Source organism: Oryx dammah, unplaced genomic scaffold (assembly GCF_014754425.2).
Source record: "Oryx dammah isolate SB20612 unplaced genomic scaffold, SCBI_Odam_1.1 HiC_scaffold_18, whole genome shotgun sequence".
Taxonomy (NCBI): Eukaryota; Metazoa; Chordata; class Mammalia; order Artiodactyla; family Bovidae; genus Oryx; species Oryx dammah.
Genome location: NW_024070202.1, coordinates 56,781,333 through 56,808,638, shown reverse-complemented (window position 1 = coordinate 56,808,638; position 27,306 = coordinate 56,781,333). Strand labels below are relative to the sequence as shown.

The 27,306-nt window shown below is 40.1% G+C and overlaps 1 protein-coding gene across 3 annotated transcripts in view; it reads right to left on the bottom strand.

Annotated features, from left to right (window-relative positions):
• The window catches only part of DOCK4 (dedicator of cytokinesis 4), a 468,492-nt gene that overhangs the window by 160,179 nt on the left and 281,007 nt on the right, over positions 1 to 27,306 (bottom strand). For all 3 annotated transcript variants that reach the window (XM_040260165.1, XM_040260167.1, XM_040260166.1), the window contains exons 14-16: positions 23,056 to 23,180; positions 21,803 to 21,965; positions 17,607 to 17,713 (exon numbers count right to left, since the gene is read on the bottom strand). In XM_040260165.1, the coding sequence (XP_040116099.1) occupies positions 17,607 to 17,713; positions 21,803 to 21,965; positions 23,056 to 23,180 (395 nt within the window). The remainder of the gene's footprint in view (positions 1 to 17,606; positions 17,714 to 21,802; positions 21,966 to 23,055; positions 23,181 to 27,306) is intronic.

The following is a 27,306-nucleotide window of genomic DNA, read 5'->3' as shown; positions in this document are numbered from 1 at the left end:
GTGTTTTTTGTTACGTGTTCTATGTATGTTGGTGCTGGTGTGGGGAGGAAGTGGAGAGGATGGGCAGGAATTCTACCTATTAATTTAGTAAAGAATAACTCTTTGGTCTCTGTGAACTTTTTGCTATAATATTTACTGTATTATAATATTTACTAATACTAGGTGTTCAAAATGGATTTTTTGTCCAGTAGGAGTCAAAATCATATGTTAGGTATAGGGTTAGAGTTTAAATCTATTTCCAAAGAACTTAAGTGGCCTGCAGAGACTATCTCACAGCCTGCCTTTTCTTGTCCTCTGAGGTTTTCAGCATGCATCCTCAACACATCACACAGCACTAGAGATTTTAAAGGCAATCCAAGCACCATTATTCTGTTGTTGTTCAGTTGCGAAGTCATGTGCTACGTTGTGTCTGACTCTTTGTGACCCCATGGTCTGCATTTACATTTATCTACATGCATTTGCCATCATTTACAAAGGCTTACTAAATGTCAGGCTAAGCACTCTGCATGTGTTTTTTTTTACTCTGATAATAATCCTATGAGGCAGAACATCATAACCTGAGGAGCTTATGTGATCTGCTCAATATTACAATGTTAGTAAGAGTCAGAGCCAAGATGTGAACTAAAGTTCATGCTCACAACTACTATTCAAAATAGCAGTCATGACTACAATGACTCTTCCACTGTTGTTTTAACCAGGTTTTGAGTTTTGCTGTAACAAATTTAAAATTAATTAACAGATAACATATTGAATGGTGGGTATGGTTAAGAAAGATCACCCCCAAGATTTCATTTTTCACACACACAAAAGTATGTTTGTGGGAAACACCCTGGGAGAGAGCTTAGAGTGGTCTTTGGAGCTGAAATAGTTTCATACCTAACAAGCCTGTGAGTCCTACAGTGAAATGGCTGGTCTGTGTTCTGAAACCACCCAGGGAGCAAAAGGGATCACGTGATCTGGATGTGGTGGGGAGGAGAAGCACACAGGAGCAGAGAAGGCATGTCACGGGAGCCTAGGAACACAACAGACGAGTCAGAGATAATTTGTTCATTCACTAGATGAAACAGAAAAAAAAAAAATGAGACTGAAGAACAGTGAAGACTAGAAACAGGTTCCAGAAAATAGGCCTGAAGGGCAGATGTTGCAAAGGGTTAAGCCAAAAAAGGTTGTCCAGACCCTTCAGAGGAAATGCTCAGCTCACCAGCAGAAGCCAGGGAGTGAGAAAGAGTCAGCTGTGAATTTCCCAAGCACTCTTCTACCAGGTGGGAAAAGAGTCTGGACTGTGAGGAGGAGTCTGAACAAGGGTATGGATGGGAGAGAATAAATGAGTAGGAGCAATCTTCCCCCAGGTGAAGGGCTAAAAGTCAAGGAAGTCACAGAAATGAAGCTGGCAAAGTACAGCATGGAAATATCAGTGCAAAAGAGTTGTGGCTGGATGTCTGAATGCCTGTGAATCTGAATAGTAAAAAACTGAAGCTTTGCACAAAACTACATCACTGTGTTTTTTGATGGATGGTTTTGTCACCACAGAAAAACGCATTTACATCCCTAAACTGATGAGTAGTTAAATACAGATCACTTGCATTCTGGGGAACACCTGTAATGCAACTATTTTTGTTTTAGCATAGGGATGATTTTTTTCATCAGATCCAGTGTGGGCATGGAACAAGGCAACATGGATATTAGAATAAGAAGAAATATCCTCCCCTCCTCTTGCAGCAGACACAGACAAGCAAAAAGTCTTGCTGGTATTATGTTGGATGGAGGAGACTGACAGAGAGATGCCGGAACAATTAACTGAGCCATTCTTTCTAGGAGAGACAAGGCTACATGACTACAACCCCCTGAGGTTGCACCTGGATAATGGGAACAAAACAATGTCACTGTCACGGGAAAGGACAATTCTCTGTGTTTGCTTTGCTAGGGTGGGATCTGTGCAAGTCATTTTAAAATGGCATGAAGTTAATTTACTACAAATTAGAGAAGAGGGAGATGAAAGCCAGCCTGCTGCTTTACTTGAGACTGAAATCAGATCTGACAGGAGGGATGGACTCCCTAGATCATTAAAGAAGAGTTAAAACAAAGGCTCTGTGGCAGCTGTAGTAGCCTCTGTCTTCTTTGAGATGATACAGCCTGGCTCACAATCTATTTCTTTGCCCAGAATTAAAATCAGTTGGTGGAGCAATGAATTGTGCATCACACCCCAGGCCACTTTTTGCCCACTGTCTTGAGCACAAGAAAGAGATGCAGTGGTCAGCCACAGACAGTCATCCAGAAAAGTGACAGGTACAAAAATGCAAGCTATATAACAGAGAAATAAACAAGAAATTTCTTCAGATATTAACTGGTACAGAGATTCATAGAATATTAATCAACTTAAGGGGCCCATAACTTTCAGGATGTAGAGAATTAAATTAAAAACTATAGTAAGTTAGACAATCCATTTGAAACTACTGCCAGTTAATTGAACCAGATTTATCAACAGCTGTGGCAGAAAAACATCTTCTGGGGATCCTTTCAACATGACTCATCATTCTTAATGTCAGTATTAAACATGTATCAAAATTCTACTATTTGATTCAGTATAAAGAATGTAACAAGGAGATAAAAACAGTACCTGTACATGAGGGCATTACATGTCTGACCTCTGTACTCATTTGTTTAGACTGATAACAAAGCAGCAGTAAAGACCCCTGGATTTTAGCTCTGCCAGGGAAGTAGAGAAAACTCTGTGGGGAAAAAAGGCTATTTGACTTCAGTCATAAAGACTAAGAGGCTTGCCAGGCAAGGGACAGAAAGACAGGTTATACGGAAGAAACAAAACATATAAAGACACTGGGGGAGAAAAACACATATATGAGATGATGAAGATATGGCAACTAAACGCAATGTGGGTTCTAGACTGGATCCCAGAAGAGAAAAATAAAAGTACTGGAAAAATGTGTAACATCCAAATAAGTTTTGTGTTAACAGTATTCTACTGAGGTTAATTTAGTTTCAATAATGTTCTGTGGTTATGTAAGATGCTAACATAAGGAGAAGTTGGGTGAAGGGTATATGGGAATTTTCTGTACTATTTTTGCAACTCTTTTCTAACTGAAAAAACAACTGTTTTAAAAAAGTACAGGTGTAGTCAGACAACTATATGTAGTTGAGTGTGGTTAAATGATGTGATTTTATTTATTTATTTTTTTTTTTAGGACCAGAAAAGCCCTGGGACTATTCTGAACTTCTTAAAGGAGGAAAACTTGGGCTGATTCTGATATCTGTCTCTGGTTTAAATTTCTTAAAGAACCACCAAGGAGGAGGCAGTGACTGGTCATGAAACAAAGCGTTTAGACAGTGAGGTAAAGTGTGAGCAGTCAAGAAAAACTGAAGGTTTCAATTCACCACAGGAGAGGATGGAGATGGAATTAAAAAATTCAGTTTTGGACAAGCTGAGTTAAGAGGTATCTCTGGCAGATCCCACTGAATATGCTCAGTAGGCTGGTAAAAGCCCTGAACTACAAACCCAGATCTGGACATCATCAGCAGAGACGTAGCAAATTAACCCACAGAAGTGGGTGAGATGGTTCCAGAGTGTAGAAGACACAGATAGGGTCCAAAGATTAAATCCATGATAACACCAATATTTAAGATGCAGATAAGATGCACACTAGTATATACAGGAAGGATAAACAACAAAGTCCTACTGTATAGCACAGGGAACTATATTCAATATACTGTGATAAGCCATAATGGAAAAGAATATGAAAAATAAGATATATGTGTATAGCTGAGTCATTTTGCAGTACAGCAGTAATTAACACAATGTTTCTAAGTTAACTATACTTCACTAGGGGATTCCCAGGTGGCACTAGTGGTAAGAATCCATTTGCCAATGCAGGAGACAAGAGACAGAGGTTCAATTCCTGAGACACAAGAGACGCAGGTTTGATCCCTGGGGTGGCAAGATATTCTGCAGCAGGGAATGGCAATCCACTGCATTATTCTTGCATGGGAAATTTCATGCAGAGTCTGGCAGGCTACAGTTAATGGGGCCACAAAGAGTTGGACATGACTGAGTGACTGAGCACATGCAACAAAAACATACTTTACTAAAGAATTTCTTTTTAAATACAGATAAGAGAGACAAGTACTCAAAGGAGTAGAAGGATCAGACTCAGGAGAACACTGTCAGACCACAAAATGTGGGATTTTCAAGAAGGGTAATCAATACTATTACACGTTATAGGTAAGTCAAGTAAGGGAAGATTTAGGAAGTGTCTAGAAGGTTGGCCACAGTGTAGGTGCTAGCGACCTTGAGGGGAAAACTTCATTTGAGCTTCGAGGACAGAAAATAGCCCAAGGGACAAATGGGATGGAAGGAAATAGAGACAGTGAGTGAAGACCAGCCTTTCCTGCAGGTGGCTCAGATGGGACAGGAAGAGACAGTGTGGTAGCTATTACAATGTAGTTTGTCTTTAAAGAAAAAGGGCTAGGAGAAGGAAAGAAATTATAAAAATGAGGGCAGAAATAAATGCAAAAGAAACAAAAGAGACCATAGCAAAAATCAACAAAGCTAAAAGCTGGTTCTTTGAAAAGATAAAAACTGACAAACCATTAGGCAGACTCATCAAGAAACAAAGGGAAAAGAATCAAATCAACAAAATTAGAAATGAAAATGGAGAAATTACAACAGACAACACAGAAATACAAAGGATCATAAGAGATTACTATCAGCAACTATATGCCAATAAAATGGACAACTTAGAAGAAATGGACAAATTTTTAGAAAAGTATAACTTTCCAAAACTGAACCAGGAAGAAATAGAATATCTTAATAGACCCATCACAAGCATGGAAATCGAAACTGTAATCAGAAATCTTCCAGCAAACAAAAGCCCAGGACCAATGGCTTCACAGCTGAATTCTATCCAAAATTTAGAGACGAGTAAACACCTATCCTACTCAAACTCTTCCAGAAAATTGCAGAAGAAAGTAAACTGACAAATTCATTCTATGAGACCACCATCACCCTAATACCAAAACCTGACAAAGATGCCACAAAATAAGAAAACTACAGGCCAATATCACTGATGAACATGGATGCAAAAATCCTTAACAAAATTCTAGCAATCAGAATCCAACAACACATTAAAAAGATCATACACCATGACCAAGTGGGCTTTATCACAGGGATGCAAGGATTCTTCAATATCTACAAATCAATCAATGTAATATACCACACACATTAACAAATTGAAAGATAAAAAAATATGATTATCTCAATAGATGCAGAGAAGGTCTTTGACAAAATTCAACATCCATTTATGATTAAAAAAAAAAAAAAACCTTCCAGAAAGCAGGAATAGAAGGAACATACCTCAACATAATAAAAGCTATATATGACAAACCCACAGCAAACATTATCCTCAATGGTGAAAAATTGAAAGCATTTCTCCTAAAGTCAGGAACAAGACAAGGGTACCCACTCTCACCACTACTATTCAACATAGTTTTGGAAGCTTTAGCCACAGCAATTAAAGCAGAAAAAGAAATAAAAGGAATCTAGATTGTAAAAGAAGAAGTAAAACTCTCACCGTTTACAGATGACATGATCCTCTAGATAGAAAACCCTAAAGACTACACCAGAAAATTACTAGAGCTAATCAACGAATATAGTAAAGTTGCAGGATATAAAATTAACACACAGAAGTCCCTTGCATTCCTATACACTAACAATGAGAAAACACAAAGAGAAATTAAGGAAACAATCCCATTCACCATTGCAATGAAAAGAATAAAATACTTAGGAATAAATCTACCTAAAGAAACAAACGGCCTATATATAGAAAACTATAAAACACTGATGAAAGAAATCAAAGAGGACACCAATAGATGGAGAAATATACCATGTTCATGGATTGGAAGAATCAATATAGTGAAAATGAGTATACTACCCAAAGCAGTCTGTAGATTCAATGCAATCCCTATCAAGCTACCAAAGGTATTTTTCACAGAACTAGAACAAATAATTTCACAATTTGTAAGGAAATACAAAAAACCTTGACTAGCCAAAGTAATCTTGAGAAAGAAGAATGGAACTGGAAGAATCAACCTGCCTGACTTCAGGCTCCTCTACAAAGCCACAGTCATCAAAACAATATGGTACTGGCACAAAGACAGAAATATAGATCAATGGAACTAAATAGAAAGTCCAGAGATAAATGCATGCACCTATGGACACCTTATCTTTGACAAAGGAGGCAAGAATATACAATGGAAAAAAGACAATCTCTTTCACAAGTGGTGCTGGAAAACTGGTCAACCACTTGTAAAAGAATGAAACTAGAACATTTTCTAATGCCATACACAAAACTAAATTCAAAATGGATTAAAGATCTAAACGTAAGACCAGAAACTATAAAACTCCTAGAGGAAAACACAGGCAAAACACTCTGACATAAATCATAGCAGGATCCTCTATGACCCACCTCCCAGAGTAATGGAAATAAAAGCAAAAATAAACAAATGGGGCCTAATTAAACTTAAAAGCTTTTGCACAACAAAAGAAAATATAAGCAAGGTGAGAAGACAGTCTTCAGAATGGGAGAAAATAATAGAAAACAAAGCAACTGAAAAAGAATTAATCTCAAAAATATACAAGCAACTCCTGCAGCTTAATTCCAGAAAAATAAATGACCCAATCAAAAACTGGGACAAAGAACTAAACAGACATTTACAGATGACTGACAAACACTCCAGTATTCTTGCCTGGAAAATGCCATGGACAGAGGAGCCTGGAAGGCTACAGTCCGTGGGGTCGCAAAGAGTTGGACACGACTAAGTGACTTCACTTCACTTCAACAAACACATGAAAAGATGCTCAACATCACTCATTATCAGATAAATGCAAATCAAAACCACAATGAAGTACCATCTCACGCCGGTCAGAATGGCTGCTATCCAAAACTCTACAAACAATAAATGCTGGAGAGGGTGTGGAGAAAAGGAGACCCTCTTACACTGTTGGTGGGAATGCAAATTAGTACAGCCACTATGGAGAATAGCATGGAGATTCCTTAAAAAACTAGAAATAGAACTGCCATATGACCCAGCAATCCCACTGCTTGACATACAAACTGAGGAAACCAGAATTGAAAGAGACACGTGTACCCCAATGTTCACAGCAGCACTGTTTACAATAGCCAGGACATGGAAGCAACTGAGATGTCCATCAGCAGATGAATGGATAAGAAAGCTCTGGTTCATATACACAATGGAATATTACTCAGCCATTAAAAAGAATACATTTGAATCAGTTCTAATGAGGTAGATGAAACTGGAGCCTATTATACAGAGTGAAGTAAGTCAGAAAGAAAAATACCAACACGGTATACTAACGCATATATATGGAATTTAGAAAGATGGTAACGATGACCCTATATGCAAGATAGCAAAAGAGACTCAGATATAGAGAACAGTCTTTTGGACTCTGTGGGAGAAGGCAAGGGTGGGATGATTTGAGAGAACAGCATTGAAACATGTATGTTACCATATGTGAAATAGATCGCCAGTCCAAGTTCGATGCATGAGACAAGGTGCTCAGGGCTGGTGCACTGGGATGACCATGAGGGATGGGATGGGGAGGGAGGTGGGAAGGGGGTTCAGGATGGGGGACACGTGTACAACCATGGCTGATTCATGTCAATATATGGCAAAACCCACTACAATATTATAAAGTTATTAGCCTCCAATTAAAATAAACTAAAAGAAAAAGAAAAAGGCTTTAGAGTGTTAAAAATCTGCTAACACTGCCAGAAGAGAGGAAACAAGAGGGAATGCTAAGAGAAGCAAGGTCCCAGAGGAGCCAGGAGAAGAGGAAAATCCTGAGAGAAGCAGGTGGAAGCATTAGCCTTGAAGGGAAGGAGTCTTGCCTCACCCCTGAGACAGGAAGCAGGAAGGAAAGGAAGGAGGCAGATAAGTGTGCAGGTGGCAAAGGAGAGAACACATGGATTTAAGGAACTTCCTGTCTGATGGCTTCTGTTTTCTCTGTTAAGTACAGGTGAAGTGGCGAGGCAGGCAGAGTGGTAAAGTCTTGTCAGTAGTTGTTATGAGGATTAAGAAGGGAACTATGGACAGAGGTTTGTAACACCATATAGGAGTTGGTGACCAAACCATCCCCAAGGAAAAGAAATGCAAGAAGACAAAGTGTTTGTCTAAGGAAGCTTTACAAATAGCTAAGGAAAAAAGAGAAACAAAAGTTAAGGGACAGAGGGAAAGATATGCCCAAATGAATGCAGAGTTCCAAAGAATAGGAAGGAAAGATAAGAAAGACTTCTTAAATGAACAATGCAAAGAAATAGAGGAAAACAATAGAATGGGAAAGACTAGAGATCTCTTCAAGAAAATTGGAGACAACAAGGGAACATGTCATGCAAGGATGAGCATGATAAAGGACAGAAACAGCAAGGACCTAACAGAAGCAGAAGAGATTAAGAAGAGGTGGCAAGAATACACAGAAGAACTATATAGAAAAGTCTTAATGACCCAGATAATTTTGATGGTATGGTCACTGACGTAGAGCCAGACATCCTGGAGTGTGAAGTCAAGTAGGCCTTAGGAAGCATTACTCTGAACAAGTTAGTGGAGGTGATGGAATTCCAGCTGAGCTATTTCAAATCCTAAAAGATGATGCTGTTAAATCCTAAAAGATGATGCACTCAGTACATCAGCAAATTTGGAAAACCCAGCAGTGGCCATAGGACTGGAAAAGGTCAGTTTTCATTCCAGTTCCAAAGAAGGGCAGTGCCAAAGAATGTTCAAACTACTGTACAACTGCACTCATTTCACATACTAGCAAGGTAATGCTCAAAATCCTTCAAGCTAGGCTTCAATAGTATGTCCACTGAGAACTTCCAGGTATACAAGCTGGATTTAGAAAAGGCAGAGGAAGCAGAGATCAAATTGCCAACTTTAGTTGGATCACATTAAAAAGTAACATAATTCCAGAAAAACATCTACTTCTGCTTCACTGACTATGCTAAAGCCTTTGACTGTGTGGATCACAACAAACTGCAGAAAAATTCTTAAAGAGATGGGAATACCAGACCACCTTACCTGTCTCCTGAGAAATCTGTATGCAGGTCAAGACACAACAGTTAGAACTGGATGTAGAACAACAGACTGGTTCAAAACTGGGAAAGGAGTACATCAAGGCTGTATATTGTCACCCTGCTTATTTAACTTCCATGCAGAGTACATCTTATGAAATGCCAGGCTGGATAAATCATAAAGTGCAATCAAGATTGCTGGGAGAAATATCAATAACCTCAGATATGCAGATAATATCACTTCACTGGCAGAAAGTGAAGAGGAACTAAAGATCCTCTCGATGGAGGTAAAGGAGGAGAGTGAAAAAGCTGATTTGAAACTCAACATTCAAAAAACTAAGATTATGGCACCTGGTGCCATCACTTCATGGCAAACCAAATGGGAAAAAGTGGAAGCAGTGACAGATTTGGTTTTCTTGGGCTCCAAATCACTTCAGACAGTGACTGCAGCCATGAAATTAAAAGACACTTGCTCCCTGAAAGGAAAGCTACGACAAACCTAGAGAGCATATTAAAAAAGCACAGACATCTCTTTGCTGACATAAAGAGCTGGACCATAAAGAAGGCTGAGTGCTGAAGAATTGATGCCTTCAAAATGTGGTATTGGAGCAGACTCTTGAGAGTCCCTTAGACAGCAAGGAGATCAAACCAGTCAATCCTAAAGGAAATCAACCCTGAATAATCACTGGAAGGACTGTTGCTAAAGCTGAAGTTCTATTACTTTGGCCACCTGATGCAAGGAGCCAACTCATTGGAAAATGCCCTGAGGCTGGGAAAAGACTGAAGGCAAAAGAATAGGGCAACAGAGGATGAGATGGTTAGATAGCATCACAGACTCAATGGAATTTGAGCAAACTCTAGGAGATAGTGGAGGACAGAGGAGCCTGGTGGGCTCAATCTATGTGGTCACAAAGATTTGGACATGATTTAGTGACTGAACAATGAAGACAGTAACCAGGACAGGTAGAAAGTTGCCATGTTGTATGGAATAAGCCTTATAAAGAGAGGGCATGGAAACTCTTTACAAAAGGATGGAGAATGGTATCTTTATACGCACCGGGGCATTTAAAGAGACCTAGAGTCAGGACACTGAACATGAGGCTTCAGAAGAGGAGCTTTCTCTACTCCAGAGGCCGCAAAAGATGCTCTCTCAACAAGAGAGCCAGAGATCAGCAGAGGCAGAGATTTTAAAAGATTGTGTAATGGTATTAATTACTCAGAATGAAAGCACTTTCTACCCATCACATTAGCAGCCTTCAGGGCTGAGATCAAGTCCACATATTAAGTTATCTTAGCTTTTTTTCCTTTCTTTTTCTTTGCTTGATTTAGCTTGTGTTAGACTGTGTTAGTTGCTCAGTCATGTCTGACTCTTTGCCACTCCACGGACTGTAGCCTGCCAGGCTTCTCTGTCCATGGAATTCTCCAGGCAAGAATACTGGAGTGGATTGCCATTCCCTTCTCCAGATGAACTTCCCAACCCAGGGATCAAACCCTGGTCTCCTGCCTTGCAGGCAGATTCTTTACCATTTGAGCTACAGGGAAGTCTGGTTTGGCTTACTTTTATGCTAAAGTTTTCCAGGCTACTTACATTTTAATTTAATTTTGCAGGTGTGTGCTACTTAATTTCTCTCATAGTCTGTAACAAAACAAGGGTTATATGACCAATGCTCCTATGTCTAAGCCAAGGGTGGACAGATATGTTTTGTGCTTGTATATGAAGAGGTGGCAAGAATACACAGAAGAACTGTACAAAAAAGATCTTCACGACCCAGGTAATCACAATGGTGTGATCACTCATCTAGAGCCAGACATCCTGGAATGTGAAGTCAAGTGGGCCTTAGAAAGCATCACTACGAACAAAGCTAGTGGACGTGATGGAATTCCAGTTGAGCTATTTCAAATCCTGAAAGATGATGCTGTTAAAGTGCTGCCCTCAATATGCCAGCAAATTTGGAAAACTCAGCAGTGACCACAGGACTGGAAAAGGTCAGTTTTCATTCCAATCCCAAAGACAATGCCAAAGAATGCTCAAACTACTGCACAACTGCACTCATCTCACACGCTAGTAAAGTAATGCTCAAAATTCTCCAAGCCAGGCTTCAGCAATATATGAACCGTGAACTTCCTAATGTTCAAGCTGGTTTTAGAAAAGGCAGAGGAACAAGAGATCAAATTGCCAACATCCTCTGGATCATGGAAAAAGCAAGAGAGTTCTAGAAAAACACCTATTTCTGCTTTATTGACTATGCCAAAGCCTTTGACTGTGTGGATCACAAGAAACTGTGGAAAATTCTGAAAGAGATGGGAATACCAGACCACCTGACCTGCCTCTTGAGAAATCTGTATGCAGGTCAGGAAGCAACAGTTAGAACTGGACATGGAACAACAGACTGGTTCCAAATAGGAAAAGGAGTACGTCAAGACTGTATATTGTCACCCTGCTTATTGAACTTATATGCAGAGTACATCATGAGAAACGCTGGGCTGGAAGCAGCACAAGCTGGCATCAAGATTGCTGGGAGAAATACCTATAACCTCAGATATGCAGATGACACCACCTTTATGGCAGAAAGTGAAGAGGAACTAAAAAGCCTCTTGATGAAAGTGAAAGAGGAGAGTGAAAAAGTTGGCTTAAAGCTCAACATTCAGAAAATGAAGATCATGGCATCTGGTCCCATCACTTCATGGGAAATAGATGGGAAAACAGTGGAAACAGTGTCAGACTTTCTTTTGGGGGGGCTCCAAAATCACTGCAGATGGTCACTGCAGCCATGAAATTAAAAGACGCTTACTCCTTGGAAGAAAAGTTATGATCAACATAGATAGCATATTCAAAAGCAGAGACATTACTTTGCCAACTAAGGTCCGTCTAGTCAAGGCTATGGTTTTTCCAGTGGTCATGTATGGATGTGAGAGTTGGACTGTGAAGAAGGCTGAGCGCTGAAGAATTGATGCTTTTGAACTGTGGTGTTGGAGAAGACTCTTGAGAGTCCCTTGGACTGCAAGGAGATCCAATCAGTCCATTCTGAAGGAGATCAGCCCTGGGATTTCTTTGGAAGGAATGATGCTAAAGCTGAAACTCCAATACTTTGGCCACCTCATGGGAAGAGTTGACTCATTGGAAAAGACTCTGATGCTGGGAGGGATTGGGGGCAGGAGGAGAAGGGGACGACAGAGGATGAGATGGCTAGACGGCATCACTGACTTGATGGACGTGAGTCTGAGTGAACTCCGTGAGCTGGTGATGGCCAGGGAGGCCTGGCGTGCTGCGATTCATGGGGTTGCAAAGAGTCAGACACGACTGAGTGACTGAACTGAACTGAACTGAAGATTTATTGCTCATGATTATAGGGGTGTCCTTGTGGGGTTCCCTTGTGACTCAGCTGGTAAAGAATCTGCCTGCAATGCAGGAGACCTGGGTTCAATCCCTGGGCTGGGAAGATCCCATGGAGAAGGGAAAGGCTACTCACTCCAGTATTCTGGCCTGGAGAATTCCTTCGGCTATGTAGTCCAGGGGGTCGCAAAGAGTTGGACATGACTGAGCGACTTTCACTTATAGCAGTGTCTCTTTCAGAATCGTTGGAGAAGTATGCAGAGTTTTCTGCACAGCAAGATGGGTGGCAACCTATCAATCTATTAAATTTTTCAGCGTCATGTCATTTTTTCATTTTACTTATAAATACAAACATCATATAGGAAAGGATAAGTGGAAAGTAACCCAATCTGAGAAATTCACCTCAAAGATGGTAACTAGTGCAGAGGGGCTGTGCTGGACTTCCAGGGACCAGGGGGGAAAACTGGAGTATAGCACAAGAAACTGAAACATTGCAGGGAAAAAACGAGACACAAAGCACTGATGAACAAACTTCTAGGGGGCAAAAGTGAAATGAATTCATCAAAGACTCTTGCAATCTAGGCCATACATTAAACTAATCCCTTTCCAACCAGGACACATGATCATGCTCTATTTAGCTGATTTCTTATCTGGCCCTTCTCTTGCTCAGAAGCAATAAATCCCACCCTAAGGAATCAGATTCTCTACTAAGTAAATCCCCAGTCTGGCTGAGTTGGGTCACTTGAGTCATAGTGGTGTTAATTAACATAATGAAGTTGCAAAACCCCAATTTCTTTAAAAGGAGACTATATTATTAGTTGTTTATCTATACATACAAACTAGACCCAAGAGTATTTTAGCATGTACTTCAAAGAAATAAAAATCCTTCACTAGAATAGGTCAGAATGGATACTTGAGTACATAGTTAATAAACTTCCTATCCTTGTTTGGACCTCCATATTATTATCCTTAATAGACCTGACTCTTGGAAAATGAATTTCCTTAAGCTTATTATTTCAATCTCTTTTCTTAACTTTGCTTTCCAACAGGTAGCTGGCAAGGAGTAGCCAAAAATATCTCTACAAATTTAAGGAAGACAACAAACCTAGCAGAATGCAGCAAAATAACAAAACTTAGCAAGAAAAAGTGCTGTTACAATCAACTTAGGAATTCCAAAGGTAAGTTTTGGACTTAGCCATCAACTACTTGGAGATATGACTGATATCCTCAGAGGTGAAAAGGGACCCCGGAAGCACAAAATCTTTAATGATGACTAATCTAGTTCTTTTACTTCCCTTTCTAAAGCTATAATATTTGGATTTTTATAGATTTCAGAGATCATCTCCATGGAGTACCACTGCAAACATACTGTCAATTATGTAAAGGTGAAAATGACTTTGAAAGGGAGCTTTGCCCTCAGAATTCTTTAGCTCCTGCCCTAAAGGATGAGTCCAGGTTCTTGCCAGACCACTGACTGATAACAACTTTGTCACAATGATTTCCTTAAAACACACTCAGAAGTCCAGTCACTGTCACAAGGGGAAATTATTATCTCTTTCATAAATTTTAGGCCCAAATTAGGCTATTAAACAGTTTTCAACATACTTTTTTTTTTTTTTTTAATTAGTTCACTGCAGAAATGAATCTTCTAAACCAGAACCTTACATGAGGAGGAAAGTAGATTTTATATATCCTACTATGAGGGATTCCCTGGTGGCTCAGCTGGTAAAGAGTCTGCCTGAAATGTGGGAGACTGGGTTTGATCCCTGGGTTGGGAAGATCCCCTGGAGAAGGAAATGGCAACCCACTCCTGGAAAATCCCATGGACAGACAAACCTAGCAGGCTACAGTCCATATGATCTTATAAATAAATCAGTTTTAAACTTTATGTAGCTAAATTTATACATTTTGGGGGTACCTAATTTCTAACATTGAAGAGGCATCATTAGAAAGGCCCTCCTTCCCTTAACTTTCTAAAAATGTTCACTCATATTATAAAGGCTCTTACAGTTTTATTTTTTACATTTAATCGGAATTTGCTTTGGTATAAGAAGCAAGGTAGGAATCCAGAGCTTAATTTTTCCCTGCAGCACCTATCATGGCCATCTCAATTATCTCAACATCACTTATTAAATGGGCTATTTTTTTACCAAGTAATTTGCAATCCATTCCTCTTCCTAGCTTCCTTTTTCATTGAAATTTTAAATTAATAAATTCAAGCCTGTAATCGTCAGCAGGCTGTGAGACTGCCCATCATGGCAGAGGATGAATAACATTATGCTCATAATATGGTTTAATAATCATAACCCACAGATGCCCTTAAGTAGAAACTGAACTTCTTGGCTCAGTACTATGAAAAAGAAAACCATGGCATCAACTAGATAAAAAAACAAAAGATGTTATGCTTGGCAAGTATTCCAGTTCTCTTTAAGCAACACTGAATATTCCTAATCATAAGACTCAGCTACGTAGGGTTGTTCTGCAGAACTAATGCTTCCTCATGGGTCTACACAATGTAGGCCTGCCCCGCATGAGATGATCTACAGATACCATCCTGAGCCTCCTTTGTGATGGAGGAAGATCCCTGGGAAGAGCTGCTCTTTACACCATTGATGCTCCAATAACTTTTCTTATGTTTTCTGGATCAGAATTCTGTGTATTCATTGAAAATTTGTGCAAGGGCTTGAGATGATTCAAAGCTCCACTTTTGAGAAAAATGGTGGTTCTGTCAAAGGCATCCTGACAGACCCCAGGTAATGGAGTAGAATGAGCCTATGCCTGGGAACCAATATCAGTTGGACTGCTAAATGCTCACATGGAGAAGCAAGCCTTGCTACCTGTCCTCCTGGCATTTTAAGCACATGGGTGTCTCTAATCAGCAACTAAGAGTCTTAATATAATTTATACTTCTTTAGAGGAAGTCAACCCAGACTTGACTGGAAAGTTAGTACCTGCCACTCAAAAACACACTCCAATCCACAAGTGAGAGAGCCTACATTGTGAAATGTCATATTCGCTCATTCATGTCTGACTCTCTTTGACCCTGTGGACTGTAGCTCACCAGGCTCCTCTGTCCATGGGATTTTCCAGGCAAGAATACTAGAGTGGGTTGCCATTTCCTCCTCCAGGGGATTTTCCCAACCCAGGGATCAAACCCACGTTTCTTGCACCTCCTGTATCGGTGGGTGGATCCTTTACCACTGTGCCACTTGGGAAGCCTTGTGAAATGTCATAAAGAAGTGATTTATTCTTCTAAATATTATTAGGAAATTAATTGATTTATTCTTCTAAATATTATTAGGAAATTAATAATTACCTGAGCCCTGCCTTTTCTGTGTGAAGATTTAATGGTACACAGAGTCAAGATCACAAACATTCACATCAAGTACCACTTATGTATTTTGGAAAACTGTAGCTGAAGACACAGCCTGTTATATTACCCCTCTCACATAAAGGGGCCGCAGACCTTAATTTATAGAAACAGATCATCTCATGCGTCTAGTGCATTGAGCTCCTCTGTGTGCCTTAGTGTTACTCTACTTGAACATTTTTTTCTCTGTATTTTAACATCACAAATTCCTTTAAGTCACTTTTGAAGTCTACAGAATGTATGTGTCAGAAATGGAGGCACTTTAATGGTCTTCTTCACCACTATATTCCCAGTTGCTAGAAGAATGTCTGCCCCGTGGTCTGTGGTAGTCAATGTGCTGAACAAACCACCAGAAAATAAATGAGTCAAGAAATATGCACATACATACCAATGTACAAACAAAAATTACACAGTGTCTTGTGCATGGACACTCCTTTTACCAGCAACAGTCCAAATGTAAAGAAAGTCTCTGTCATATCCGTCCTTCACTCAGTGTATCTTCACTGCACATCTGCCATATGCCAGAACCCCTCTGACTCCTTGCTCCTGAAGGGCTCCTAAACCTACCGTGGCGAGTGGAGGGGTCATCAGACAACCATTTGACAGTGTAATGAGGACAAGGCTAAGAGATTTGTGCAGATACCCAGGGAACTCATGGGCGGGCACATAGTCAGCTGGGAACACAGACAGTAGGAACTAGGGTGTGGGGACCGTTTTCCCAAAGGTTCTGGCCCAGGTGAGCCTCTGCAGATGAGGAGGAGCCAACTGTTGGGAGACAGGGGAAGCATGACTGCAGGAATGTCACGTGGACCTGGGGGAACCAGCAGGCAGGAAGTGACTGGGGCATTAGGTAGAGGACTGGAAATGGGATGATGTGAAGCATAAGGGAGGAGGCAGCCCGACATACCTGAAAGCCTGCCATTTCCACTGTTGGCAATGGGAAGCTTTTCCACGGGTTGAAGTCAGGCAGGGGCCTGGTAAGATTTGCACCTTAGACAGGTCACCCTAATGGCTGACTGGAAAATGGGCTAAAGGGAGAGAAGGCCCAGGTGGGCAGGACTAGTGAGCCCAGGTGAGAGCTGACAAGAGCCTGGAAGAGCATGTGGTTACAGAAATGGAGAAATGCAGAGAAAGATTTTGGAGAAAACCATATAATTTAGTGCTTGATTTCACAGTTGCCACTGCTTCTGTTCTGTATTTCATTATTACTAGTATTCTCTGATAATTCCTCAGGATCTCTTGTTAGGTGAATTTTCTTTTTATTGCCTACTACACTATATTTTTTTCCCCAAATGTTTGCATGCCAATTCTTGTGACAAAAAAATAGAGTAACAACCACTGAAGTTGTCATAACAAGGAACAGCTACTTACTTCTCCCTTGCTTCCTGAGAGCAGCAAATGAGACAAATGGAAAGGTGACCTTGCAAAATTTGCTTCTGGGGTATACAGAGAAGAAAGCAAGTATTGGGAATATTTTTAAAATATTAATATATTAAAACATTAAAAACCTTATTTGTAAGGTTTATCTAATACTATCACAGCCATGGATAGGATTTCAAGGTCACCCTATAGACTTAGCCAAATATCGTTATTTCAATTAAGTTAAAAAAATAATCTTTAAAATACGTGTCAGAATATGACAGAATCTAGAGATACTACTCTCAAAAATGCACTCTCTCCGCCAGCAATCATCCAAAAGAGTATCTTTGCAGTCCGTTTTTTCTCTTTTCCAGAGTGAGGATAAGACTGTGAGTTAGTACTTCTGCCCTGTTTTTCACAACTGCCCCCAACCTCTGACTGATGTTACCTTATGCACAATGAGCTCATGTGTGCCATCTGGAAGTGTCCTACCATCTTCCTGCATCAGGGGAACAAAGGAGAAGCCAAACAATTTCTTCTCTCCTTTCTCCTTTGCTGTAGAAGGAAAAAAAAATAAAAGAATCAGTCAGGCGTTTCAGTGTATGCTTACACACTGTGTTCAGACACACAGATTGTGGAGATGAGTGATCATGAAGAAATAGAACACGCCCCCCCCCCACCCAAGCCCAACACACACACACCCGCTCCCTTTACCCAATGAAGAGCAGCTCTTATGACGGGACTTCTGTCTACAGTGGCCACCTTCTAACCCCATAGTCCCATCTCATAACCATAAGTTATATTCCTTGACTAATTTTCTTCAAGGGATTCACTATTTGAAATTATGTGTTTTGTTTGTTTGTTTTTTGAAGTTGTAGATTTCCTGTTTCTTCTCCTCACAACCCAACCTCCACCCCTTAACATAAGCACCACAGAGGGCAAGATTTTTGTCTGCTTTATTTTACTTTATGCTTGGTATCTCAAAGAAAGCCAAGAACATAGTAGGTTCTCAACAAATGTATGGAACATAAATAAATGAGTGAATGAATGAACTCTCCCTACAGCCACATGTATAAACAGAGACCTCTGAAAGCCACCTCCTTGGAATCAGGCACGTAGACAAACATAAACTGCAATCAACAGTCTGATAAGAGTTGACTGCAGTAGTATTTGTATGCCAGAAATGAGGCAATGAGGTTTTCAGATGTCCAACTGAATTACAATGGCTAGAACAAGGGTCATTGGCAACTGTTTACAGATAAGGAAACTGAGAGGTCTATCACAGTGTTACCTGCTCCAGACCTCTTATGTGCCATTCTAGTACCTTCCACCCAGCTTTAGCTTCTCCAAAAATGAAGACCGCAAGAAAGAGAATCTGGTTTGTTCAGCTGGACTCTGTCCTTGTATTTAGATGTGCAGAGAAGAGTTGCAGGCGGGCAGCCATCATGGGCTGGCCTGTTATTCTTGCCCACACACTGTGGAAGTGGAGGTTTTACCTGACAGAGAAGTCCAGCTTTGGGATACAGTAAGCCCCATGCTAGAGGAGTCAGATATGGAGATCCTGAGGATCGGACAAGAGACTCTAATAATAAACACATTATCCTCTTTCAATTGTTTCTGGCATTTAACCACAGGGGTGTGGAACCCTGTGCACAGAGTAATTCTAGCTGGCTGGCTTAGGTTCCCAGCAAGAGGGAAGCCCTGAATTGTGATTACAGTGAAGGATTTTCTTTTTAAATCATTAATTTCAAGCCTAGAGAGAAAATGGGGAAATACCAACACTCTTCAAACAAAAGTCACAACAAAGATCTCTGGAAAGAGATTTCTACATCAGTGAGTGTGCTGGGTATGGAACTTGTGATTTAGGGGGCAAGACTTATTTAGAAATAATTTCTTAAGTTGCTTTGACTCTCTCTTTGGTGTGGTTTTTGGTATTCAATTTGGAAAGATAAAAAAATTCCAAGATGCATAAAATTAGCAAAGGTAAGGAACAAAGCAATAGCTTCCCTAAATTTGCCCTTGGTTATAAAATAAAAATAAATACCAAGTAAAGTTTAAAGTACATAGCCTTTTTTCCTAAGCTATTAGATCAGGATTAATGAACTAAATAGACTGTTATGTATAATATGTATAATATAATCCCCTTTTATTAATAAAACCCTTGAATCTATGGATTCCACCTCTTGAGTTTCCAATATATTTCTTCTTGTAGCTCAGCTTGAACAATTCTGCCCCCTGGGACCTCCAATATATTGACTCACCACTCCTTACCCCTTCATTCCCACCTCCCATTTCTATGGCCCATCATTCTAATCACCTCAGTGAAAATACCCTCAACACTCCCCCTTCCACATGTCCACTCGTCACACTACACTTTGGCAGAATCCAATTTGTGACTTATTCTATGCCTAACCTAAGCTTAATTAATGCACACTAACTACAAAAGCGTCCTGGGATAGGCAAACTTTCTACGTTTACCTAATCAGCACACTCCTCTACTTTTCTAGACAATAATTTCATCCATTCTCCTTGTCTCTCAAGCCTCCAATACCTTGATACTTTCACTTTCAGCTCATGGAGAGAGAACTCCCTCACACCCTCGCATCCACCTATCACTCACCTGCATCTGCCCTCTTAGCCCTGAACTGCCCACGCTCCCACCCAAGGCTAATTTTTATCCTTGAGTCGTAGGTCCTGTGCTCCTTCCCCAACTCAAGGACACTGCTCCTACAGGTGTCCTCACTCTCTACATCATCAGGTTTTCCTCTCTACTGAATGATTTTTCCCAAACAAACATATTTTAAAAGTTCCATTTTAAAAAAGAAACAACAGCAAAAACTTCCTATGACCTACTTGTTTTATAGCTACGATCTCACTTCTCTGCTCGCCAGTATTCTTTATAGCAAAGCTTCTTAAAAGATCTGTCTGTACCCACTGCCTGCCCTTCCTTTTCTCCATCTTACTCTTGGACTGACTCCAGTCAGCTTTCAACTCCACAAATCCAAGAGAAATGACTTCCATGATGCCAAATCAGGAGATCATTTCCTGGTCCTTATTCTGTTTATCACTGGCACCTGAAACATGATCAACCCCCTTGTGAAAAGCTTTCCTCATTTAGTCTCCTAGGTTCTATTTTTCTTTGATTCTCCTTCAACCTCACTGGCTATTCCTTTTTAATCTACTTAATGACTACTTCTCACTCTCCCCAAATCTAAATGTGTCAATGACCCAAGGATCCACCCTTGGACTTCCCTTTGCTATCTAAACTTTTTACGTAGACATCTCGTCCAGTCTCATGGCTTTTAAAACCACATTTATCTGTGATATCCTGGAGCTAACCTGTACTAGTTCATAAGAGCTGACAGTATGCATCTTCCCTCAACTACAAGATCAGTGACATCATGTTGGCAGCTTAAAATTGACCATGGTGGGAATATTTACCCCATGGAAATCAGCAAATGCTATAAGTTAGGGCTTCCCCTCCCCTCTCCATCACTCTGAGTGCTGGTTAAATATTTACAGCACACCAATGAACTACATGTTCTCATTATCAAGTTTAAGTCTCCAATTTGGATCTCATTCAAATGTCTACTTGATGTCTTGAATATCTAATAGACTTCTCAGACTTAGGGTATTTAAAATGGGATGTTTGATTTTTTTCTCTCCAAACAGATTCTTCCTGTTGTCTTCCCCACTTCGTTAAATGACCCCTTCACTCTGAGGCCAAAATCTTGAGATCAACCTTGAATTTTCTCCACCTTTCAGATCCAATCTGTCAATAAATCTGTATAAAAGAATCAAACCACTTAAATCTCGTACTTGGAATTCTGCAAAAGCCTCCTGAATGGTTTTTCTGTTCCCATCTGGCCCACCTTCAATCTATCATCCATACAGTGAGCAGACTTAACTTCAATCTAAAACCTCTAATGCTTCTTTCTCACTCCAAATAAAGTTCAAAGTCCTCCTTCCCATGACCTAAAACACAGCAGAGGATTTGGATCTGCTGCTCCCTCTCTGGTTCTCACCTCTAACTCTCTCACTTGCTCATTCTGGCCTCCTTGCTATTCCTGTAAAAGTGCCAATCATGTTTGAGAATGCACAGTGATATATATATATATATATATATATGCAATATATATATATATATATGCAAATCAAATATGAATCTGAGCCAATCAGAAGCTTTCCTGGTAACTTCACATGCCTAGGGAAGTCCTTGAGGGTTCCCTTGAGCTGTCTAAGGGCTGGATCAGCTCCTGGCTGAAAAGACAGCACATGGCTCAGGGGTGCCTAAGACCACACAAGCTAGTCAGGCCTTTAATAATGCATCTCTTCTTTCTGTTTAGTCTTCCTAGGCTGTGAAAGTGATGAACTGATTTTTATGAAAGTGATCACCTTAAGAAAAACCTTGTAGATTTCTACAGCTACTTTGTTTCCTCCTTCTCTTTCATCTCTGTCCATAGAGGTTATTGGTTTTTTGAGAATGACACCCATTCACCTCCCAGGATTCCATTCACCTCCATTTTTCTCTCATGGAGGTCTCTGGTTTGTGACACACTTTGTACAGACTATCCCACACTGTTGTTTCAGCTTAGTAAGAAGTACCCAACATAACAAGGCCATGGAGACACTCCATCCACTTACTGGAACAATGCCGAAACTCGAAGCGGATGTGTGCACCCCTGAATTTATCCACGGGGATAGGAAGTTTCAGCAGCTCGGACCACCTGGGGCTGTTGTTATGATAAAGCACAAAGGAGTGGTACTCGCTAGCCGGTGGCTCTCCAGAGCCGAAGGATATAAAATCCTGACAAAGGAAACACGCAGGTTAAAGACAGCTTCATTTCAAGATGATTTTGGAAGGAGCAGTACAATTGCTTTGCTGTGTCTGTGTGCTCCCAAAACAGCACTTAATGTGAAATTACTCCCTCAGTCCTCTTCAGGGCTGTTTTTGCACCTGCTTCTGTGGGCAGGCTGTGTTTGGTTCATCCTGAGGCTGGTCTCCCAGGGCCTAATTGCTCAAAGGTGGACCTCAGTGACACATGCTAGCTGGGCAACTGCGTGCCCAACTTGGAGTCAACTACAAAGCAAAATTCTCAACCAGCCGCAGCCAAAAGCCTTCTGTGCCTTCCTATAAAACTCAGTAAGCCCCGGGGCTCCCATGAAATACTTCTTCCACAAAGGAATCTGATATGATCACCCTGATTAGCAATACTCTAATCTCCACGTCCTATGTTGGTCATAATGAAAATACATAGGATTAAATATGGGCTCAGACACTAAAGAATGCCTGCAATGTGGGAAACCTGGGTTCAATCCCTGGGTAGGGAAGGTTTCCTGGAGAAGGAAATGGCCACCCACTCCAGTATTTTTGCCTGGAGAATCCTATGGACAGAAGAGCCTGGAGAGCTACAGTCCATGGGGTTGCAAAGAGTCAGACATGACTGAGCAACTTAAAAAAAAAAACAACTCCACAAAGAAAAAGTATACCTCTCGGATTCATGTTGATATATGGCAAAACCAATACAATATTGTAAAGTAATTAACCTACAAGTAAAATAAATAAATTTATATTAAAAAAAAATAAAACACACAGCAAAGAAAGAAAAAAAAAAGAAAAAGTATACCTCTCAAGACTATAACAATGAAATGGGATAAAAGTGCTGCATTTAAAGAGTAGCTGCTATGAGGATGTTTTTGACATGATTAATTAAACAAACTGAAAGCTTATTTCCCCTCTTTTCACGATTAAAAACAAACAAACAAACTACATGGGTGTGGAGAAGAAAAATAAGATTGAAAATACTGCAAATCATAAGTTAACTGATCGCACTAAAGATGAACCCAAGGCAAGGATGTGAAATTGTTTTACCAAAAAGAATTCAGCATTAACGTACCTTCAGGGTCTGGCCACTACTCTCTACAATGAACATCGTAACTTCCACGTTTCTGGCCACACTCTTTCCTCCTTTCTCAAATTCTCCCCTTTCTATAGTGATATATAAATCATTCCGCATTTCACCTAGCAGGAGAGGAAAATTGAAATGGCATTATACATATAGTAGGAAGTATAATAGAGTGTTCTATCAAGGAAAAGTTTAGTTCATAAAAAATAGTGTTCTAGCATACAACATACATTATTTATACCTCTATAATAAGATCCTCACCCTTACTGCCAACATCCAAGAAAAGCAAAGGCCAGCCTCTGCTAGCTTGAAATTAGCAACACTGAAAACATACATTTAGGAGGGAAATAAAGGACCTGGGTAGAAAGGTGCTGTCAAGTTTCACCATTTTTCAATATTTCCTTCATTTCATTTATGAGGTGTGAGTACAGAATGACAGCTGAGCAGGGGTGGTTCAAAGAAACTAGTCTCAATACTTTATAGTCAAGGCACTTAGAGAAGAAGAAATACTTAAGTGGAAGAAAATGATAGGACTGCAAAGGGTACAGTTACAATTTAAATCTTCTAAAATTCATGGACGAAATGATCTCACCCATGGAAGAATCCAGATTAGTGCTTTACAAATACAGATGTAGAATAATTCAGTCATACAGAGACACTTGGCTTAATATTTCTTGCCATCAAGCTATAAAACAAATGAGAAAGGCCCTGGATTCAAACTGACCTAGTCTATATACACATATATCATCTATTGTTTTTTCTCCATTGGCTATTTATGAAACTTGAATGCTTTTTCATTTTGCCCCTTTCTTACTACTGCAAGAAAAAAAAAAAAAAAAGAAATTGTATGCCAAATAGCAAAGAGAGGCAAACACACTTGACAACCTGCTTTTATTTCTCCTGTAAGAATTAAATTAGGGGTAGGAAATAAGTGGGTACGGACATGAGAAGTAAGTCAACAACGTGACTAGAAAGTTTTTGAAGGTAAATACTGGTGAGATCAGCAAGGTTGAATATACTTTTACTTAACACAGCTTCCAAACATTTGAACATCAAAAGCAATAATGCTTTGTTCTAATTTAAAAAAATTAAAAAAACCTCTCCTTAAGAAAGCAAATCACCCGAAGAACAATAACCATACAAATGTACCCACATTTGGGAAATTTATCAGACTTCCTGACCGAAATGTATATAAGAAAGTACCCTCGCTTTCAAAACCATGGGGGAATACCAGTGTGCATGGCCACCTTCCTCCAAAAAGGCCGACTTTTAATAAGAGCATCATTTGCAAATGACCTTGCCTGACCAGGAAACAGATGGGCCACAAAAGGGAGACAATGAATAAGTTCTAAAAAAGATGAAATCTCAGGCCCTCTTTAGAAAGTGTATGTAAGGCATACATTAATGGAAACAATTGATACAGTGGTCTCTCTTATGAATTTCTCAGTACTCTCATGTAGCTCCTACAAATCGACTTGAGAAGGCAATGAACTTGGAACTCCAGGAGAAAAGCAACATAATTCAACACACACATTTGCATGCTCTGAAAGTTTTCTTGTTTAACCATCTCAAATTTTTTAAAAATTAGGAAAATATTACCCCACAAATTTCACAAATTCTCTAGTTTTATAACCTGATTCATTTAATTACTATATATTTATCATTAAGTTTCTGTATACTTATTTTATATATATATTCATACATACACACACACATTCTCAACACTATTTATTTTAACAATTCCAATGCAGAATAAATAAGCTCACACACTATGTCTCCAAATTCACCAGTTTCAACTCAAAACAGGCCTGCAATGCTAATGGTCTGCACATGTGCTATTTCAACAACTGTCTGAGGGGAAATTCTTGACAATACTGTTCCCATGAACAGATTTGCCAGGTAAAAAAACAATACAAAAATTAAGGTACTTTAGAACACACACCGACACACACAACAGTAGGAAAATTCCTTTGCTTCTGGAGTAGGTGACATATGATGAGTGGCTGAGGTGACGCACAGCCTATAAAACACACACTGATTAATGGGAAGTGTAGCTACAGGGGCTTTTACCTTAGAAATTTCTCATAATGAGTGATTAGCTTGTCCAAACCACATGGGGATTAACTGTCCTGCAAAATGAAGAGCAAGTGTTTCTTGGGAGGGGGACTTCCAACTCTCATCTATTGGCAGGGCCAGTAATTCTGGCTTAAGCAAAGTGGAGGGAGGGAGGTCTGCAGTCTGTTTCTCCGTGTTTGCAGGCTGGGCCCTGCAGAGGAACAGGGATGGAGGGAGAGTAAAATACCACCAGGGCTGCAAAATTCTTTCTCCATGTATTCATTTAGCAAATAGGCTGTGAGCACCTACTATGTGTCAGATGTTATCTTAAGTCCAGCAGACTCAGCAATGGACAAAGCAAAAATGCCTTCGCAGCAGAGCTTAGATTCTAGTAGGAAAAGATTTTGAACAAAGAAGTAAGACACAGAGGACACTGAATAATGGTGAGGGCCATGGATCCAAGTGAGACAGAAAAGGGGACAGGGTGCTGAATGAGGCAGAGGGGCTGTCCCACGAGAGAAGCCCTCACTAAGAGGAGGAGACATCCGTGGGAGCGAGGCTGTCTTTCCAAAGGGAGGCTTAACATGGCCTTCGCTTCCCAAATGGACTCCTGCAGCTGGTTTAGCTTATAACTGAACTGGATTCTTCTCTCTCTTCTGAGTTCAAATAAGCCTAAAGACTGTAGGGTCTCGGGAAGACTGGAATAAGGAGATCTGGATTCCAACTTTCCCTGCCACTCTCTCCTGTCTGTGACATTAGTCTAGACAGGGCAAGATAAACCTTGGGCCTCACGTGTTTGTGTCACTCAAGTGGGATGCGGTAAAGGCAGAGGTAGGGGTGGGAGAGCCAGTAGGAGGGACAAGGCTACTTTATTAGGTTATGTCTCTTTTTCTGTAGAATTTCTAGAATACAATACATTCATAAATAAAAACACCTTATACACACATTTTACTCTTCTGTTCTTTAACTGTCACCGTCCCTGAAACCCTCTTTATCTTCCCCCAAACTTATTTTTTAATTTTATTTTTATTTACAAAGTTTTTAGACTGAAGTAAGATTTCTCTGAAAAGAAAAAACATGACAAGAACATTTCTCCTGGATGACATTCTACATGTGTCCACCCCCCTCAGGAATCCATAGCTTGCTGTGTTCTAATTCTGCAAGGTGCCATGTTTTGCCAAAATATGTTGAAGGATAAAGTTGAAACAAGTGTTAATTACAGTCAATACACTTGAGGTTGACTCTAGAGAAAGCCAACCTAAAGAAAACTAATAAGCCCAAACGGTGTTAAGAAAGTAAATCCTTGGTAATTAAGAGAGAAATCATTAGCTGAGTATGAAATGGAGTCATAGCACCAATCATGAAAAGCTACTTGCCTGACAATGTTTATTAACACCTTGCACCTCTTAAATTTATTACTCTGCAAATTTGACGGGCTTGACACTTTCCTGTTTGATAGGCCCTGTTTTGCTGGGAAGCCTTCAAAATATCACCGTAGACGAGATAAAGATAAGGCCACAGCAGTAGGAACAAATTTAAAAAGAGTTCAGTAACTACAATCAAATGGGGTTGATTTGTGGCTTATCCTCAGTGGACAACAGGCTTTTTATCAGTTCTGTAAACCTTGATTCTGTCCTATGAATGCCTTGGATAAAGTCACAGAGGATAAGCTCATCACACCAAGTAAAACACTGTCCCCAGCCATAGGGGCTAGTCTAGTGCCTCTTCTGTGCTAGACAATTATTGTCACTTTTGAAGCTGGAAAATAGAAGTTTCTGTACTTCTTAAAAACAAAAGACCATATGTAAATGACTATAGGATTTTTGTGAACTTAGATTATGATGATGGTGCTTAGTAGCAGATAGATAGTAGTCAGGTACTTTGCCAAGTGCTATAAGTAGAATATCTCATTAAGTCCTCAAATAAACCTTATGCTGCTGCTGCTAAGTTGCTTCAGTCATGTCTGACTCTGTTTGACCCCATAGACGGCAGCCCACCAGGCTCCCCCATCCCTGGGATTCTCCAGGCAAGAACACTGGAGTGGGTTGCCATTTCCTTCTCCAATGCATGAAAGTGAAAAGTGAAAGTGAAGTCGCTCAGTCATGTCCAACTCTTCGCGACCCCATGGACTGCAGCCTACCAGGCTCCTCTGTCCAAGGGATTTTCCAGGCAAGAGTACTGGAGTGG